The 19,300-nt window shown below is 35.5% G+C and overlaps 3 protein-coding genes across 5 annotated transcripts; 2 read left to right on the top strand and 1 right to left on the bottom strand.

Annotated features, from left to right (window-relative positions):
- Positions 1-219: 219 nt before the first annotated feature.
- Positions 220-7,372, bottom strand: rchy1 (ring finger and CHY zinc finger domain containing 1). 2 transcript variants are annotated; one of them, XM_079871118.1, is made up of 8 exons: positions 7,297-7,372; positions 6,719-6,838; positions 5,549-5,664; positions 5,318-5,396; positions 5,130-5,233; positions 3,979-4,008; positions 3,689-3,809; positions 220-2,374 (listed from the first exon to the last, which is right to left on the bottom strand). In XM_079871118.1, the coding sequence occupies exons 1-8, from the start codon at positions 7,348-7,350 to the stop codon at positions 2,189-2,191; spliced, it is 810 nt and encodes a 269-aa protein (XP_079727244.1). In that variant the 5' UTR covers positions 7,351-7,372; the 3' UTR covers positions 220-2,188. The 2 variants fall into 2 exon arrangements, with proteins under 2 accessions (XP_079727244.1, XP_079727243.1); XM_079871117.1 differs by having other exon boundaries at positions 3,689-3,821.
- On the top strand, positions 6,922-13,234 carry kcnv2b (potassium channel, subfamily V, member 2b). 2 transcript variants are annotated; one of them, XM_079871116.1, is made up of 3 exons: positions 6,922-6,960; positions 9,734-11,064; positions 12,645-13,234. In XM_079871116.1, exons 2-3 carry the CDS (start codon positions 9,757-9,759, stop codon positions 12,912-12,914), a joined length of 1,578 nt encoding a protein of 525 aa, XP_079727242.1. In that variant the 5' UTR covers positions 6,922-6,960; positions 9,734-9,756; the 3' UTR covers positions 12,915-13,234. The 2 variants fall into 2 exon arrangements, with proteins under 2 accessions (XP_079727242.1, XP_079727241.1); XM_079871115.1 differs by lacking the exon at positions 6,922-6,960 and having other exon boundaries at positions 9,622-11,064.
- A 2,979-nt stretch (positions 13,235-16,213) lies between these two features.
- atp5meb (ATP synthase membrane subunit eb) lies at positions 16,214-19,271 on the top strand. Its single transcript, XM_079871120.1, has 4 exons — positions 16,214-16,366; positions 16,564-16,618; positions 17,895-17,993; positions 19,028-19,271. The coding sequence occupies exons 1-4, from the start codon at positions 16,331-16,333 to the stop codon at positions 19,051-19,053; spliced, it is 216 nt and encodes a 71-aa protein (XP_079727246.1). The 5' UTR covers positions 16,214-16,330; the 3' UTR covers positions 19,054-19,271.
- Positions 19,272-19,300: the final 29 nt, after the last annotated feature.

The following is a 19,300-nucleotide window of genomic DNA, read 5'->3' on the forward strand; positions in this document are numbered from 1 at the left end:
CGTTCTCTCGCAAAATGTTTGCATTCTCCCGAGAACTTTTGTGTTATTTGCGAGTGAACGCAGTTTCTCAGGGAACGCAAACATTTTGCGAGCGAACGCAAAAACATTGCCAAATAATCTTTTTCTCCCATCTCATTTTTTTCTTTCACCATGTCTCTTTAGGGGCCCGGTAGTAGACTTATAACTTTTCATTACTTACCTATTTTTTTTTTTCTTCTTATGTGTCCGAAATGAGCTTCCCGTCTCGAATTTTAAACTAACGGACGGACACTTTTAACTTGACACGTTCTAAAAACTAGACGCAAGAACAAGTCGAAACAACAAGTCTGCCTAGCGGATGTTTGCATAGAAAAACAATGGAAAACTGAACAGTGGGATGCAAAAACGCGTTCTGTGTGAACCAGCCCTAACACTACTGTTAACGTTTCTCCTTCAGCTCATAACAACTAACTACTTCTGCTAGCTCATACTGAGAGTAACTGCTCATGTACAAGTGGATACCGTTTTAAGTATAAATCCATTTCCTATATTCAGAAATGGGCATAAATACATGAAAATGTATTTAAATAAAAATGCATTTAATGAAATTTATCAAAGTAAAAACCAGATACTGTGTAGGGAACTTTTTTTTTATTTAAATACAAATACAGTATTTTGTATTTGGAAAATAAATACACAAAATACATGTGAAATTGCCCATTCAGTGAAGTTTCACTATCGGGATGAAATCGAGTACCTATTCTGAATGCAAACAACACTTTGGTGATCACAACTGCTTAGAAACTTTTGTTTTTATTTCACTTACCTCTTCCCCTGCCCAGTAAGAAATCATTTTTTCACCATCATTGCTTCTCTAACAAAGACATGTATGTTTCAAACATTTATTGATTCAGTACTGTTTAGCATAACCAACTTTTCAAAAAGACACGCTTTAAGTTGTCGTCTGTGTGCAAGATGCCAAATAGAAGCCATTTCTATACTTATTTCTGACCAGGTTACACTGCAGCCTATTACTTGTGGTGAACACTATAAATCACATGTAAAACAGTGGGAACAATATGTTATTCATAAATGCTTTTCTAAAAACCTGAGGTATCCCATGAGTAAACCATGAGTCATCATGACTCCATTGAGATTTAGGATTTAGTATGGTAGCACTATTTTACTGTTTTCTTACTTGGATTATTCATGATAGATTGTTTTATTCTCATCCGAATTGCTTCAAACACAAATGCTGTATGCATGTGAATAACACCACTCTGAAATCAGTCGTTCAGATATAGTCATTCAGGTTGAGAAAAGCACATACTGTCTCCTACGACTGAAAGCTGCATGAACTTGTGTTTCACCATTCACTGCTGCCAGCAAAACAACACACGAATAACCCACCGCCGCAGGACCAGGAGATACTGCAGAAGTTATTACAGGATGGTGCAACCCAATCTGACTGAAATCGGCTTTGAACCCAGCAATTCATGAAGTGTGGCCACCATTGTTTCTGAGAGCAAGTAAGGTGGAATAAAAGCACACTTCGGATAAAACTAGTCATTTCATTCTCAAAAAGTCTGTACTACAAATACCAACAATATCTGAAATCAAGCTCAACAAAATAAATAAAACGAAAAAATACAGAGCACAAGATTATTTCTAGAAGGAAAACTTTAGGAAAATAAGATTACTTCAATTTTTTTTTTTTATTAAATGAAATATGCAATGCGATCACGCAATGTGATCATTTTATTTTATTTCTGTAACACAATGCTTCTTTCTTGCCCAGCATTAACCAATAAATAAGCATTAAATCATTTTAAAATTAACAAAGTTCAGAAATGATGTCCACATTCTTAAAAAATATATTCTTGATAGATAATGAGGATTTAGTAATCAAATCAGATTTTAGTAAAAGTTTATCCTCATTGCACTGGATTATCTTTAACATTTGTGACACACAATGCATGTGGAAAATTCAAGAAATGTGTATGTTGCAAATCTTACTGTGCTAGATCAGTTGGTTTCCATCACAGGAAATTAAAGGCAGGAAAAAAAAATTTCATCCAGTTTAATCCAGCAAAAAAAAGTAAAGAAAAAGAAAAAAAGAGAGCAGCTGTACAGACATGGAAGCAGTGAGAGAGAAGAGTTTGTCAGTTCTGTAAAAGCTTAACTGGGAGATGATTGGAGAGCCTAAACATCAGTCGTGGTTCTGCGTGTCGGTCTCTTCTTCTAGCGGCTGCGGTGCAGGCTGTCGTGGGTCAACAGCGGGGGGCGTGATCAGACCCCCGTCCTGTGCCGTGTTGTAGGAGCCACAGGTGCTGCACTTCATGCCCAACACGTGGAAGGACACAGTGCAGTGAGCCTGGCAGTCGTTGCATATGATCTGTGAACAAACACAAAGTCAAGTTGACTTATTGGGGAAAATCTCTCAAAAATAGGTCACATTTCACAGTAAAATCAAGGAAAAGATAACTTGTGGCGCTCTAGCGGTTAATAAACAACACTGCATGAGTCTTGCATTGTAGCCGGAGCTACTTCTCTCCGTTTAAGTAGATGACGAGTCACACAGGAACTGGGACACTCCGCAGCGGTTGTCGTCCCGCCCGGTCTAAAATAGTCCGAATATAAACACTTATTAGAAGAAGACAAAAACACGGTTTGGATGATGTACTCGCTCATTATAAACGTTTTAAATTTTGAAGAAAAAAAAAAAAAGTTACTTGGTGTACCTTAATCGTAAAGACAATTAAGCCAATTGAATTAAGCCAATTTTAGGGTTATTTAGAATTGTTGCATTGTGACCCATGGTTTTGGGCATTCCCATATTACTCCCAGATTCTCATTTCTGTAAAATAGTAAAAGTACTATAATTATACTGATTTAATAAAATAAAAAATTAAAGGCAAATTCTACGATGAGGTAAAAATAACAAAACTCTTTCTTTTTTTGCATTATAGAAATGAGAATGCAATTTTTGTTTCAGAAATGCGAATTGGGAAATAAGAGAAAATTGTTATGAAAACAGTAAAAAATCATAATGGTCCTACAAGGTGCAATTTTATTATGCAATACAATATAAATATATATAATTATACCCAATTTAAGTAAAACCACATAAGATTTTCTCCAGTAACTAAAACTAGAATTTTTTAAAATTATTTTTGTTCATTGAAATACAGCTGGAAAAATATATAGTAATAATAATAAATAAATAAAGATTTAAAACATTTCATATTCATTCTCATTCATTTCATATACATTAAAACATTCATATAAGAAATGTTGCCTTGGAAACAAATTAAGTTTAAGTTGGAGTACTAAAATTACTAAAACTAAACTGAAAATAAATTCAAGCTAAATAGAATAAAAAAACTAATAAAAATGGCAAGCACTAAAATTTAAATGAAAACAAAACATAAAAATCAAATAATATTAATAAAATCTATTTTTTTTTAAATTCACTGAATTAAAAAACTAAATTAATAAAATAATTATATTGAGGTTCACACTGAAATGACCAAAGTAGATTTCTCCAATCTGAGCCGTCATCATTTTACAACTGCAGGGTATACGAGTACATCTTACAGACTCATTAACGAATATTCACTTCTGCGTGTGTTTGCATTGCTCCTCATTTGCATGTCCATTTGGATAAAGTGTCTGCTCAGTGAATGCATGCAAATGAAGGCTCTGTTACCTTTACTGTAGTGTCCTGGTACTCCTTGGGCATGGGAGTCTGGGCAATCTCCTTATCTCTCTGTTCCCAGAACTGCTTCATGTTGAGGGCAGAGTGCATACACAGGGGACAGCGGTAAGCACTGTGGGACAGACCGCCACATGTAAGCACATCTCTCCACAGAGGCTGATACTGCATATGGCTGTGACACTTATTAAGTTAGAGAAATGTCACTATGAACATATGCAGAATTAGCAGTGAGCCATAAGAAGACATTAATACAATAGTCAGAAAACAACAACACTCCTTACCCAGTTCTGCACATGTCATCAAAGCATGTTCTGCAAGCAAAAGGATAGTGTTTTTACATCAAATCACATTCATTTGATAGGGCTCCAGATGATACACACACAGAGACTTTTATATTATAGAAATCAATCATTTTTTCTAATATATAGTGGCCATCACTTGTGTTCAAACCTTTAACTGGTAAAACCCTAAATTCAATCAAATAAAGCGATCGAGTCTCTTCAGAAAATGTTGACTAAACCGCTCGATTCACATGGATTAATTTTATGAACTTTTTGAATCGTCAAAGTTGTGTAGCTGTCAATGGAGAGACAGAAAGCTCTCAGAATTCATCAAAAAGATCTTCATTTGTGCTCTGAAGATGAATGAAAATCTTACGGGTTTGAAACGACATGAGGGTAAGTAAATATTGACAGAATTAACATTTTTACATTTTTAAAAAGGTCTCTTATGCCCAACAAGACTGCATGTACAGGTGAAACTCGAAAAATTAGAATATCGTGCAAAAGTTCATTTATTTAAACCAAGTACTGAGTACATATGCATGATTATACTTTTCAGAGGGCTGACATTTCTGTATGTAAAATCATTTTTTTTATTGATTTCATGTAATATTATCATTTTCTGAGATTTTGAATTTGGGGTTTTCATAAGCTGTAAGCCATAATCATCAAAATTATATCAAATAAATGCTTGAAATATCTCACTTTGCATGTAATGAGTCTATATAATATATTAGTTTCACCTTTTAAGTTGAATTACTGAAATAAATGAAATTGCAACTTTGAGCATATGAAATTTCTACAGACACTGCAGTATGACATCACACTTTGCAGCCTCTTTTTTAAAAACATAATTCTAAATAAAGTAGATGTGAGAATATGCAAACACTGCATCTTGCAGATTTAAAGTTTAATTTCTTTTAATTCAGCTAAAAGCTCATGCTGTGGCGTTACAATCTTCTTTTGGTCACGTGATACAAATTCGCAGGTCAGAGTTCACCAAACTTGAACTCTGGAACGCTTCAAAATGTGAAACTTCTTCGCTTGAGCTTGCGTTTCCAGTCTCCTGCATTTGCATATGAATGGATGTCAATGGAAGGAAAAAGTGTGGCGTGACCGCCTCTAAACACAGCAGATGATCAAACACTCACTTGTGTAGCAGATGCCCGCACGAGAGCACATGAGCCCCTATTCTGGACGTGTGGATGTCCTCCATACACACAGGGCAGTTCTGCCTAGACACGTTCTCAACACACTGAAACCACAAGCACTGCTTAATATTTCACTAATAATAACTAAATGATCAAGTAATGTACAAGAATTTGAAGACTTTTCATACCTTGTGATTATCTTTTAGATCAGTGGCTAAACATAAATTGCACTTCGTACAATGGAAATATTTCTCTCTTGGGCCAATTCTGAAAGTAACAGAGGAGAAGAAGAAGGAGGTCAATGAGAATCTTATTAAAAGAATTACAAATGTATTGCTTCGGTTGAATAATGAAGGCACCTCTCATTTGTTTTGCATGAAAGTGTGTGCTAAATTGATGAATGTAAATGCCATGCAAACCTGCATATCCCGCAGGGCTGGCAGTGGTACTGCTTCTTGTCTTTGTCAAACAGATGGCAGATGTCACAGTAATACTCCCCGAACTTCACTTCACATTCTTTACATGTCTGTTGAGCCTGATGAACACAGAACGAGCAAGAGTTTTAATGTTATCAAAGCTGAAAAGCAAAAAAAAAAAAAAAGAGTAAGAAATCATATTTGGCATTAAGAAAAGGCCTTTTTAGAGGACCATTAAAATGTGTTGCATTTTGACATTTAATGAGGTAATTGCGTGTAATATCTACACTGTCGTTTGGGATCTGTAAAATGTTTAATGTTTTTAAAAAAATCTCTTATGCCCAACAAGACTGCATGTACAGGTGAAACTCGAAAAATCTGAATATCATGCAAAAGTTCATTTATTTAAACCAAGTACTGAGTACATATGCATGATTATACTTTTCAGAGGGCTGACATTTCTGTATGTAAAATCCTTTTTTTTATTGATTTCATGTAATATTCTGAGATTTTGAATTTGGGGTTTTCATAAGCTGTAAGCCATAATCATCAAAATTATATCAAATAAAGGCTTGAAATAACTGAGTCTATACAATATATTAGTTTCTCCTTTTAAGTTGAATTACTGAAATAAATTAACTTTTGCACGATATTCGAATTTTTCGAGTTTCACCTGTATTTGACAAAAAATACAGTAAAAAAAACAGTAATATTGTGAAATATTATTACAATTTAAAATAACTGTTTTCTATTTGAACATATTTTAAAGTATAATTTATTCCTGTGATGCAAAGATGTATTTTCAGCATCATTACTCCAAGTCCTCAGTGTCACATGATCCTTCAGAAATCATTCTAATATGCTGATTATTATTATCAATGTTGAAAACAGTTGTGTCCAATTTCTTCCAACATGCTTTGATGAATAGAATGTTGAAAAGAACGGCATTTATTTGAAATAGAATCTTTTGTAACATTATAAATGCTGTTACTGCCATTTATGATCAATTCAATGCATCCATGCTGAATAAATGTATTCATTTATTCTTTCTTTTGGGTTTGTGGTTAAATAATACCCACAAATAATAATACCCAGACATCTTGACAGATTTTGTGAGATTCACCCAAGCAAATTGTATGATGTGTTAAGAGGCAAGCTTAAATATGACTTTACCTCTTGAATAGTATTGCACGATGCGCATTTGACCTCTCGGACCTTAAATCGGTCCATTTGATGGTTCTCTTCATCATCATGACAGAGTCTGCAAACATAAAACTTCCCACAGCAGGGCGCCTGCAGAGACACACCACAAATATATAATAACCCATCACCATCAATGCACATACAACAGTCCGCATATATTACAGCAAACACATCAAACACTCACAGCATATTGACTGACATCAGAATATGTTGTAAGTGCAAATGCAGGACCATAACACAAACCCTAAACAGCTACTTCTTAGACCATATCGAGCAAAGCAACAAGTCTAAACTAACATATCTTATTTGTTGCATTTAAAACAACAATAATTCGATTTTACTTCATAAAATAATCTTATATTACAGCTCAAAAGTAGTCAATGGGTGTTCAGTGATGTTTATCCCATACAGTTAGCTATATGCTAATAAGACTTGTTTCACGCTACCGTGCGACCAAGGAAAGTATTAACCAAAACAATCGTGCTAACTTATTGACATTGGCAAGCATATATGAAATACAACGTATACATGTAATGAAATGTCCTCACTTTTAACAAACAGCTGCGAACATAGTGCACACATCCAACTTCAGTGGCGGCCATGTTTCGTTCAAATACGAGAAAACTTTATTTAACAGTCGGTTATGTATGAAGTGTTTATCCCGCTTTCACATTATAATGTTCCTTCGTAATAAGAAATCAAATTAAAATAAATAAAAGATTAGCTTTACCTTTTATCTAAACTTTTCATTGTTGATTTGAAAATTATTTTCTGTCCGATAAGTTTGTTATTTTTACATGACACGGGACAAGCTTTGATTGTAAACAATCGACATTTTTGAAGATTACCATGTAGGAGTACTTACATGTAAAGTGAAATAGTCTTATAATGAATGAAATGATGTAGAATTACTTCATATTTCGTGTCCAATTTATAATCAATATAGTTTATTATCACAGGAAAGTTGCCACAAGGCTTATATCTCAGGGTTTTGAGTCAAACATCCAGCTAAACAAATGTTTAATTACTTAAACATTTGGTTCTACCGTCTTATTTCTGTCACAGCATTTTGAAACAAACATTCTGTCCTGTAGCCTGCTCTTGTAATATTAGATTTGTATTATTAATATTGTCCCTTTATTTTAATATAAAATCACCATCCAAATAACAATTGGTGGATAAATCCTTTATTAAAGCTGCAAATAAAAATCAGACCCATTTGTGTGGGTTTGTCACAAACTGAGCACAGTGACAGACGGTGGCAGCATCTGCCCCTCCAAGATTAAAAACCTGCCAAATGTCTTTTCTGAAATGATTGCTTAATCTAATCTACTGTGGGTTTAAGCCCTTAAGAGTCTATAAACCACTGAACATATAAGTATATGTTATATCTGAATATATGATTTATTAAGCTCTGCTTTTGGACTTGATGTTGTAAAACTTGCTAACATGCTCAGTTTGATTTGTTTCTCCCTCTCAGATGCTCTTGCGATCTGGAGGGATGTGGATGTGTTTGATGGCACTATTATTTGTTATACAGGATTATTTTGTGTGTTGATTCTTTGTTACATCCTGTTAGACTTTTATATGGAAAAATCAGTTTTTAAGATATAAAATAAAGAGATATAATAAGAATAAAATCAAATCGAACAAAATCCAATAAAATGCAATGGATTATTTCTACAGAAGAGAATATCTTAGATGTGGATGATGGCAAATATCTTAACACAAGTTACTGAATAAATACAAATTCATTATTTTATATATTTCCTTTTATTATTCTAAGAACAATATAGCAATTAGGAAAAAGTCATAAACATCATGTGATTATACAAAACTCATGTCAGGTATGTCTTCACAACCCTAGAAAGTTAATAGGATTAATTACAGTAACTGAACTTAATTTATTCGTAACTATTGCACATTTTGGTGAATTGGTGATAATGTGTATGAATTTGTACAATCTCATTCATAGATCTCATGACGGTTAGGTTCTTTCTAAAAAATCGTACTTTTCCATACGAATCGCATTGTATGTTTTCTCATTAGATCATGTTAAAACCTAAGTCTCGAAGGTCTTAGTGACCCGGTTACCTTAAGTGACTTGGCATTATCCAACCTGCTCTTTCCAATGCTTACAACTCTTGATTCATGCCCATCTGAATTTGTTTTGTTCTTGAAAGCAGATAAACACTGCATACATTATTCAAAGAAACTCTTTATTTCATAATCACATTTTCAATCCTGAATTCATCTTCACCAGTTTTATATAACATTATACTGTATATATCTTTGATTATTAAAAAGCTCAAAAGAACATTATTTTTTAAATCAGAAACATTTTGTAACATTATAAATTTTCAAATTCACTTTTGATCTATTTAATGTGTCCTTGCAGAATAAAACTATTAATTTATTTCTTTAAATCATATACCTCAAACTTTTGAATGGTGTATAATTTTCCACAACAAATATTAAACAGCAACAGCAAAAAAAAAAAAAAAAAAAAAAAATTCAACATTGATAATAATAATATCAATGTAATAATATTAATAATAATAATGTTTCTTGAGCAGAAAGCATATTAGAATGATTTCAGAAGGATCATGTGACAGTTTCCTTCATTCATGAATTCCTTCATGTCCACTTACTTCAGTTTGGCTGCTTGTTTAAATGTTACTATCATTAACCTCTAGTAAATACCTGCTCTATCATTAACTAGATAAAGATGCCCATATTTTAGAAGCAGTTTATAAATAAGCCTCATTCATTAGCAAGCATGTCATTTCAAAGAGTTCAAAGCAGACTTCACCCTCAATCAAAGGCTTAACGGATATTGGCATTTAAGTTGAACCCTTAGCTCCTTATAGGTGGCATTAGAGGACTGGTGCTTCCTCCTGCCTGTCTCTTTATACTTAAACAGAGTAGGTTTTGTGTCAGTAAAGCTCTGAGATTAACAGGCGCGCTGTACAGTTCCTCCTCTAGGAGGATAGCGGAAGACTGAGAGGATGTTCGGTGATCAGAGAAACAGGAGACAGAGCCTCTTTCCCAACTGCAAAATAGCAACTTCTGAGTCAACAGACGACACCATCCCATTCGCTAAAGGGTGTTTGGTGAAACAGTGGAGCTCTTTAGGCGAACTACAGGCGGATATCTATGACATCTTTGGGGATGTCGACGATGGGGAGGTTGAGAGGTATTCAGAGCCTTCGATATGGTTTACCAGCATATCACCAAGCAGGAATTGCACACTTAACCTCAACGTTGGAGGAAAGTCCTACCGTATCGCCTACAAAATGGCAGCGAGATACCCACAGAGCCGAATTGGCCGTCTGGCCACCTACACTGACCTCAACATGAAGCTGAACCTCTGCGATGACTACGTCGTGAAGGACAACGAATATTTCTTCGACCGAGATCCAGACGTCTTCAACAGCATCTTCAACTTCTACAGGACCGGTGTGCTGTGGATCAAGGAAGAGCTCTGTCCGAGGAACTTCTTGGAGGAGATCAATTATTGGGGCGTTCGGATCAAATATTCTCAACGGTGCTGTCGGATCCTGCTCGAGGAGAAGCACGACGAGTTGTGCGAACAGCTCAAAGTTCAGAAGGAGCTGGAGGCGGAGGTGGTAATCGAAGAAGACGAGGAGGCATTCGACAGCATGTTTCTCGGCGAGATGCGACGGTCACTTTGGAACTTCATGGAGAATCCGTTCTCCTCGGTCCCGGCGAAACTTATGGCAGTCGCATCGAGTATGTTTGTGCTGGTGTCGCTGGTTACGATGACTCTGTCTACGGTGGAAGAAATGGAGAACATGGCATCTACTAACCAGTTTAGTGGCAAGACATTCGGAGAGTTTGTAGAGACTCTGTGCATAACCTTCTTCACCACTGAGTACCTGTTGCGTCTGGTTTCAACCCCAGATATCTGTTGCTTTGTTAAGAGCATACTGAACGCTGTAGACCTCTTGGCCATCCTACCGCAGTTGATGCAGTTCGTGCTCGAGAGCTTTGAGACCTTCGGTCCTGGGAAACAAAATGCGGACATGCAGACTGTAGGTCAGGTGAGCAAGGTTGGACAAGTGCTGCGAATCATGCGACTCATGCGTATTTTTCGGGTTCTGAAACTGGCACGTCACTCCACGGGGCTGAGAGCGTTTGGCTTCACGTTGAGGCAGTGCTATCAGCAGGTGGGGTGTCTCTTTCTCTTTATTGCCATGGGGATCTTCATATTCTCTGCCATGGTTTATAGCGTTGAATTCGACGCCCCTAATACCAACTTTACCAGTATTCCACATTCTTGGTGGTGGGCATCTGTAAGTAAACATTATTTCTATTAATCATGCATATATGATATAGATGATGTTACTCAGTAGTACTCAACGTAATGTCTGTCAAAACCAGTATCACTTTCTTTTTTCTGTGGAAAACGCAAAAGGAGATCTTGATAAAGTGCAACAGTCAAGTTCTAGAGGTAAAATCCCATTAATTTTCTCCATAGGGGAATTGACTTTGAATGATAAACCTTTAAAGACAGACCTACAATGAGCTACGAGGTTATTAAAGGAACACTCCGCCGTTTTTTCATATTAAACTATGTTATTCCCTTAACTAAGACGAGTTGATACATACCTCTCTCGTCTCAGTGTGTGCACTCAATCGCTCTGGCGCATGGCGACACTTTGATAGCACTTAGCTATCAAAAAAAAAAAGTAAAAAGTCACGCCTGAAAAATCCTCTCCCCCTCTCCCTCTCACTTCTGTCATTAGAACCAACGTGATTTTTTACTGCGCCAAGTCGAAGTGCTCCCAAGTGCTACTCCGCCATACATTATAGATATCCTTTTTAACCGCTTAGAAAAGCGCCACGTTTTATTTTGTGTCACCATACTTGGTCGTGTAACTACTCGTGTAACTGTATTTAAATAGGGAAAACGTGGAGGTGTTTGGTCGCTTCTAACTTCATCTCTGTTTGGATTCTAATGAATGAACTGGGCTAAGCTAAGTGCTATCAAAGTGTCGCCGCGCGCCAGAGCGGTTGAGTGCACGCACTGAGACGAGAGAGGTATGTATCAACTCGTCTTAGTTAAGGGAATAACATAGTTTAATATGAAAAAACGGTGGAGTGTTCCTTTAATCGATGGTATATTTTTAAATAATCATGTTTAACAGTGGAATTCCTGGTGAAAAGTGGCATTAACCATGATACAGCAGAGAAATCTCTACCAATCAGAGAATCGCAACAAGCAAATCGTGCCAAAATAACTCTTTAGCTCCGCCCACGCCCTATCTGTGATAGAGTCAGTCTCCTCACACTCTCAAACTACTTACACATTTGTATGCATATTATTCCCTCATCTTTCCCACAGTCTTGTACCTGTGTCTTTTCGTCCAATTTTCAAATGTTGTGATTCACCTTGTAGATGGTTGGTTTGGTGCATGGCTTATAACTCTTATAACTTATAACTCTTAAACAAAGTTGTTGTTTTTTTTAATCCCTATGGGAAAAATACTTACGGAACCAAGGCCGCTGAAAAAGTGGACTGGCACTATTGCTCTCTATAGCACAAAATCCTCTGCTCTTTTCCATACAATAAAAGAGAATGATGATTTACAGGGAATTTTCAGTGAAATCTATTATAGCCTACGTCTTCAGGTTTGGAAAATGGTGCAAAAAAAATGGAAAAAGTCATTTTAACTACTTTTATGAAGTTTGCATGGTGTTTTTGGAGCTTTACCACTTATGGTCCCCGTCCACTTTCACTGTGTGACGTAACGCTCTGCTAAACTTCTCCTTCAGTTTTCTATGGAAGAAAGAAATTCATAGGGGTTTGCAACAACGCAAGGTTGAATAAATTATTTATTTTGATCAATTTACCAATAACTTCTCATTCCAGGTGAGCATCTCTACTGTAGGCTATGGTGACATGTATCCAGAGACCCTATTGGGGCGGATATTTGCCTTTGGCTGCATTTCCTTTGGGATCATATTGAATGGCCTTCCAATCTCCCTCCTCTTCAACAAATTCTCAGATTACTACGCCAAACTGAAGTCTCATGAATACACTTCCAACATGAAGAACAGAGGGAAGGTTAACTTCATCCTGAGAGCCAAGAAGAAACTAAAAGAATGTGGCTGCATCGAAACTAATGACACTGTTTCATAGACACTAATGAAATTGAGTTCCCAAAAATGTGCATATTATTTTATTGATGGCATTGTTAAGATGTACTGAAATTTTTGTCAGAATGGGATCATTTTCTAAAAAGCCTCTCATGTAAAAGTGCCAAATGATGAAATTTTCAAACACAAGTATTAAGTAACACTGATTTACAGTAATCGATCAAGTGGTTCATACTTGCAGTCTGTTATTCCTCATTTCCTGATCCTTAAGCATTATCAGTTGTTTAGTTTTCATGGCATGAACACATTTTTGGTAATGAAGTTGTCCTACAGCAATAAAGTACATTTTAATGTTTGGACATCATGTTTTGTTTTTGTAACTCTGTACAGTTCTGCTCTTTTGAATTATTTTATGCTTTTCGCCTGGTTACAGAAGCACATTTAGCCACATAACACTGACCTGCATTATCCTCACAGTTGACGTTCTACCTTGTACGTCCTGATTTTCCACAAACCTAACCCCATAAGTTATCTCTAAAATCAGAGGGAAATGTAGAAGCACCTAACCTTGCAAGCCTAAACTTGACATAAACTGTAAACTGGTTCCTCAAATCTGATTGGTTGATTGGAATGTTATTCCAGGATCAATAAAGATGCTTATCCAGAACCATGTCAAACTTGGTGAAATCAGGTTCTGCTTCTAACCTTACCTGCCCTTTATATCTCAAAAAAAAAAAAAAAAACTCCTTTTTCCTTTAAATCCTTGCTTATCGGGCTTATGCTACTCTGAACAATGCCTGAACTTCGTATTTTGAGCACATTTCTTGCGTTGTTTCTTGCCTCTTCACGATGACTCGCTTAATTTAGTCCTTATTCGTAAGTCGCATTGGACAAAAGCATCTGCTAAATGACTAAATGTAAATATCTCGACCTGTCTGACAACCACAAAATAAGATTAATCTAAGTTACAAATAGAGTTAATCTAATTTACAAACAGAGTTAATCTAATTTACAAAGTTTCCCTGACATGTCCAATTAAATCAACACCGTATTTAGCCTCCAGAGACCTAGCAATTCCTTATTTGTTCTCAGCAATTTCTCACAAGCCTTTGGGTTCAGTTAGGTCAAATTGTCACAAAACGTAAGAGTGACATATATAGTGACTTAATAATACTCCCAACACTGGGAAAAACATAAAAAACAAAACTGTTTTGGTATTGAGTTTACAAAGAATTTCTGGAAAAACATTTTTTCTTTTATAATTCCTGATATCTCTTTGAAATATGAAAATGTTATTCTTGGTTATACGCATTAGAGAGAAGAAGATTCAGATGTTTGTTATTTGATCAATCTTAGCTTGTTTTTGGCTAAAAATTTTATAAAGTGTAAATTTAGAAAGATTAAGCCTTTTTTAAACATTTTTCTTGAACTCTATATGATTTCTGATTCTTCTAAAAAGAAAGCTGTGAAAATGGTGAGTCTTTATTTTCTTGCTCCCTGGCATATAATATATTGTCATTCTGTATTTTTTGTTTTTTATAATAATAATTATTAGAGTTGAGCCGGATACTCGGCTGAAACGAGTATCCGGTACGGATAAAGCACTTTTGTCGAGTACGAGTATTATACGAGTAATACGAGTCAATATCTGTGCTCGGATAAAAAAAAAAAAGAAAGTTATGTTGAGATTAGGGCTGGGCGATATATCGATATAAAGAATATATATATATATAGATATATTATTTTTTTTAAATGCGATATGGAATTAGACCATATCGCATATATCAATATAGTTCAAATTTGCGCTGTGATCCTGACCCGGAGCTCTCTGCACTGCTCCCCGCGCCCCCGCCCATCCTTTTCCACTTTGCGTGCGTGTTTAGAGCATGTTATGTTATAACATGAAATAAAGTCTTTCACCTCAGAAAAACGGACTTTCTTGTCCTGTCAGCCGTTATACTGTAGTCGTAGTAGCGCACACTCAATTGCACGCGCAAATGCGGCGGCGCGCGCTGTGTATCGCCTCACTGTATATAAAGGGCAAAATAAACTACGAGCATGCAACGCCGTTACGTTGTAAATTACACGAAATAAAAGTAATGCAGGTATAATTCTCATTCTATTCACCAGGAGCAGTTTCCATGTTTCATTAACAGTTCTTGTTAGTATTGTGTATTCACCATGGTAACTGTCGTTTCAATATTAACCCCAAAATGCCACTTTATTTTTCTTTGTGTTATTTTTTTATATTTTTAAATGACTGTGGTGGCTCATACCAACATTGTATTAACAAAAACTAGTTTGGGACTGCTATTTAATACCTTTAGCATAGACCAATGTTTATTAGTACTAGTCTTTACTATTAGTCATATTCTTACAATTTATGTTAAGTAAAGGGGGACAGTACTTCAGTGTGTGTGTCAACAAGTTTTGAAAAAAATAAAACATGAAAAATAAAAAAATATCGGGATAGCCTATATATATCATATATTGAAATTCAGCCTAAATATATAGGGATATGACTTTTGGTCCATATCACCCTGCCCTAGTTGAGATGAAAACTCTTGTTCATTACATTTTACTTCATAATTGCAACCGCATGTGTTGTATTCATTGTTGCAAAACTTGTTCTGTAGTTCGTTTGTTATCGTGATCAAAACCATTGATCTGAAGCTCAATGCTGATGCTGTCATGTAAATAGTTTTCTAATCAGCAATAAATATAACAATTTCTGATCAACCCATATCAATTGCATGCTTAAAATAACATACCGGTTAAAGCCCCGCCCATTTCAAGACAACCCAACCCACTGTCGGGTTAAATCCCGCCCACTTCCGGGTTAGGCCCCACCCAGTCCGAGTACAGATACAGATACAGATAATTCATATGGTTAACAGATACAGATACAGATACAGATAATGCTGTACTCGCTCATCCCTAATAATTATATTAATAATGGAGTAGGATTTACTTGAAAAGGGCTAGGAAACAATTTTCACTCGTTGATTGCTAGTAAATTTCATAAAAGATTACAAAGAAACGGCAAGACAAGTAACACATTGAATTAAACGTTGGATTGTGAAGTAGAAAGACTAAATTAGTAACTCCAAAATTCTTGTTTACAACTTCAAAAAAATAATGGTTTACACTGCAGTTACAAGGTGGATACTGGCTGGCTAATGACCAAAAAACTCCCCAAGATGTGAGAAAGAAACCTTGGTTGGGCGGAATATCCTCTCTCAAAATACATTTTAGCAAGACATATATTTATAATATATTACATATTAATAAAAAGAATGTCAAACCTCTTTATCGGACTCATCGACGACACCGCGGTTGCTCTCCAGGCCTGCAGGTGGCGGTATGACGTCCGCGAGCTCATAAGCCTCACTTCTTCTCGCTGTGCTCTTGCGCTTCTCTGACCTCTGCATACTGAGTGCGGTCCTGAAGTCCGGCGAAATGGTTCCTCCAGTGCAAGTGTCGCCGCTGATTAAGGTTTGTCTTTACAAATCCATCATTCAAGATGTGTATTACTCGATTTAAACGAAGAATGGCGTCTATTTTTCCCTCCTTCTGTCAGAGCGGGCTGTGATGTTTTGACGTCTGTTAAAATGGCCGTCACGATATTACCTTCCTTCACTGTTAATAAAAACAAAATTACTGATATTAAGGAGATTTATTTTGTCTTTCAGACAGCCAGATGGTCTGCATTGCTTGTTGGCATTATCTATGGAAAGCGCAGATATGGTAAGAACAAGCAAGTTGATCTGAAACAGTGAGACAGGTGTTCAGATGACATTCAGTGGACAGAAGGACCTTTAAATCATTCATAAAACATTAACAGTGTTTATATACATGCATGCATACACTCCCTTTTAACAGATTGCTTGTGGAAGTCGCATGTTTAAGTCATTCTTTCATTTTTAAGCTTATCAACTCTAGAGTGCATGTTTCTGTAGGTCTGAACTACATTTGTTGGCTTAATTAAGAAATATACAGTACCAGTCAAAAGTTTGGAAACATTACTATTTTTAATGTTTTTGAAAGAAGTCTCTTATGCTCATCAAGCCTGCAGTTAAAAAAAAATAAAAAAAAAATAATAATATTATGAAATATTAGTACAATTTAAAATAATGGTTCTCTTTATTAATATACTTTAAAATGTAATTTATTTTTGTGATGCAAAGCTGAATTTTCATCAGCAAGTACTCCAGTCTTTGGTGTCTTATGATCCTTCAGAAATCATTCTAATATGATGATTTATGATCAATGTTGGAAACAGTTGTGCTGCTTAATATTTTTTTTATAACCTGAGATACTTTTTTCAGGATTACTTGATGAATAAAAAGTTAAAAATAACTATTTATTTAGAATAGAAATCTTTTGTAACAATATACACTACCGTTCAAAAGTTTGGGAACAATAACTATTTTTTTTAAAAGAAATTAGTACTTTAATTCAACAAGGATGCGTTAAATTGATAAAAGGTGATGGTAACGATTTATATTGTTAGAAATGTTTTTATTTTGAATAAATGCTGTTTTTATGAATAAATGCTGTTAACGTTTTACTCATCAATGAATCCTGAAAAAAGTATTCCAAAAATATATATTAAACAGCACAACTGTTTCCATCATTGATAATAACTGAGTATCAAATCATCATATTAGAATGATTTCTGAAGGATCATAAGACACCAAAGACTGGAGTACTTGCTGATGAAAATTCAGCTTTGCATCACAAAAATAAATTACATTTTAAAATATATTTAAAAAGAGAACCATTATTTTAAATTGTAATAATATTTCATATTATTACTGTTTTTTTTTTTGTTTTTTTTTTACTGCAGGCTTGATGAGCATAAGAGACTTCTTTCAAAAACATAAAAAATAGTAATGTTTCCAAACTTTTGACTGGTACTGTATATATATACAGGAATGAAAGTTGGTGGCCAAAATGGTGCTAAAAGTTTAAAAATGTTTACACACTTGATAAAGTTAAAAAAGCTTTTCTTTATCTCCAGATAATCTGAAACCAATCGCAGAGGAGGAGAGGAGAATAGAAGAGGAGGAGAAGAAGGTGCGAGAGGAGAAGGAACGCATTGCTAAACAAATAGCAGAAGGTAAGGTTTCACCTTAACATTTTAATAGTGATTCTTCTGCATATTCATCAGGGGCCGTATTCACAAAGAATTTTAAGGCTAAAAGTAGCTCCTAACTGGCGAATTTAGGAGAAACTTCTAAAAATAATGGGCGTGTCACTCGTAACTTTAGGACTCCTAATTTTTTTGACTAAGAGTAATTCACGAAGCATTTTAGCCCTAAAAGTAGCACCTAAGCCTGGGACAGCTTAAAAGAAGTCGAGAGGACTCCTAACTCACTAAGACCTTCACAAACCGCTTTTTGTGGCATTTCACGCTGTGATGTTTTGAAATGCGTATGCGGCGGCTACAGGAGCTTCCAATCGCGAGGGAACAATTCTGCATTGTAGGCATAACTAGGGATGCAATAACGCCACCAACAACAACCAAAACTAGGCTACTCATTGCATGTAAACTAATTGTAACGTTTCATTGTGAATCAAATTAAAATGTTCTTCTCTTTGCAAACGTAGGCAGAGGCATATAGTGACAGATTAATTCAATAATGTTGCAAAGATATTGCATCAATCCATATGTTTCATTAGGCTACTAGGCTATTTGTTTTGCCTTACTCTTTATTCATTTAGGCTATTTATTCAGTTATTCATCATCTTCCGTCCTTCGCACTACTTGTGTAGCGCACGCATTCTCAGACCTGTCACCTGTCACTCATCATCGTAGGGGAGGTGTTTGGAATCATTCCCGCGTTACAATCATCAGCCAATCAAGGTGGTCACTTCAGTCAAGCTCGTGCATGAGTAATGACGTCATCCATAGCAACGAAGACTCACTCTTAGTTTAGGAGTTGTCATTTTTCTTTACTAAGAGTAGGTCTGAAAGGCGTTGTGAATAACTTCTAAGAGAAAACTCCTAGCTAAATTTTTTTAGTGCGTTTTAGGAGTACTCCTAGTGGTAAGATAAAATGCTTTGTGAATACGGCCCCTGGTGAATATTGGAATTGCTTGCTAATTTGGTCATCCTAACTTCTATTTTTTTTTTTTTTTTGTATTCAACAGCGAGTGAGGACACAATCCTGAAATGAGCTGCCCAAAATGTCGGTTTTATCGTGTCATTGTAAAAATCTGACTGGATAACTAATGATGCTTGTATTCTGCCATTTTGATTTTACAGTGCCCATTTCACACCTTTCAATGTTTTCTCTAATAGGTTATGCCAGACTAATACCTGTTTTTGTGAAATAATCACTTGAGTACATGCAAATATGTGTGTATGACCTTGTATAAATTCCCTCTGATATGACCACTGGTTTGTTCTTTAATTGAAGAATC

The sequence above is a fragment of the Squalius cephalus genome (assembly GCF_949319135.1).
Source record: "Squalius cephalus genome assembly, chromosome: 5".
NCBI classification, from domain to species: Eukaryota; Metazoa; Chordata; class Actinopteri; order Cypriniformes; family Leuciscidae; genus Squalius; species Squalius cephalus.

Excerpts from the sequence above, each read along its gene's own strand:
- rchy1 (XM_079871117.1), bottom strand. The coding sequence starts at position 7,350 with ATGGCCGCCACTGAAGTTGGATGTGTGCACTATGTTCGCAGCTGTTTG. Across the intron at positions 4,009-5,129 it reads TGCGGGCATCTGCTACACAA|AACATGCTTTGATGACATGT; the intron begins GTGAGTGTTTGA and ends TTTTGCTTGCAG. Across the intron at positions 2,375-3,688 it reads ACCAGGACACTACAGTAAAG|ATCATATGCAACGACTGCCA; the intron begins GTAACAGAGCCT and ends GTTTGTTCACAG.
- kcnv2b (XM_079871116.1), top strand. The coding sequence starts at position 9,757 with ATGTTCGGTGATCAGAGAAACAGGAGACAGAGCCTCTTTCCCAACTGC. Across the intron at positions 11,065-12,644 it reads ATTCTTGGTGGTGGGCATCT|GTGAGCATCTCTACTGTAGG; the intron begins GTAAGTAAACAT and ends TTCTCATTCCAG.
- atp5meb (XM_079871120.1), top strand. The coding sequence starts at position 16,331 with ATGGTTCCTCCAGTGCAAGTGTCGCCGCTGATTAAG. Across the intron at positions 16,619-17,894 it reads CTATGGAAAGCGCAGATATG|ATAATCTGAAACCAATCGCA; the intron begins GTAAGAACAAGC and ends CTTTATCTCCAG. Across the intron at positions 17,994-19,027 it reads TGCTAAACAAATAGCAGAAG|CGAGTGAGGACACAATCCTG; the intron begins GTAAGGTTTCAC and ends TGTATTCAACAG.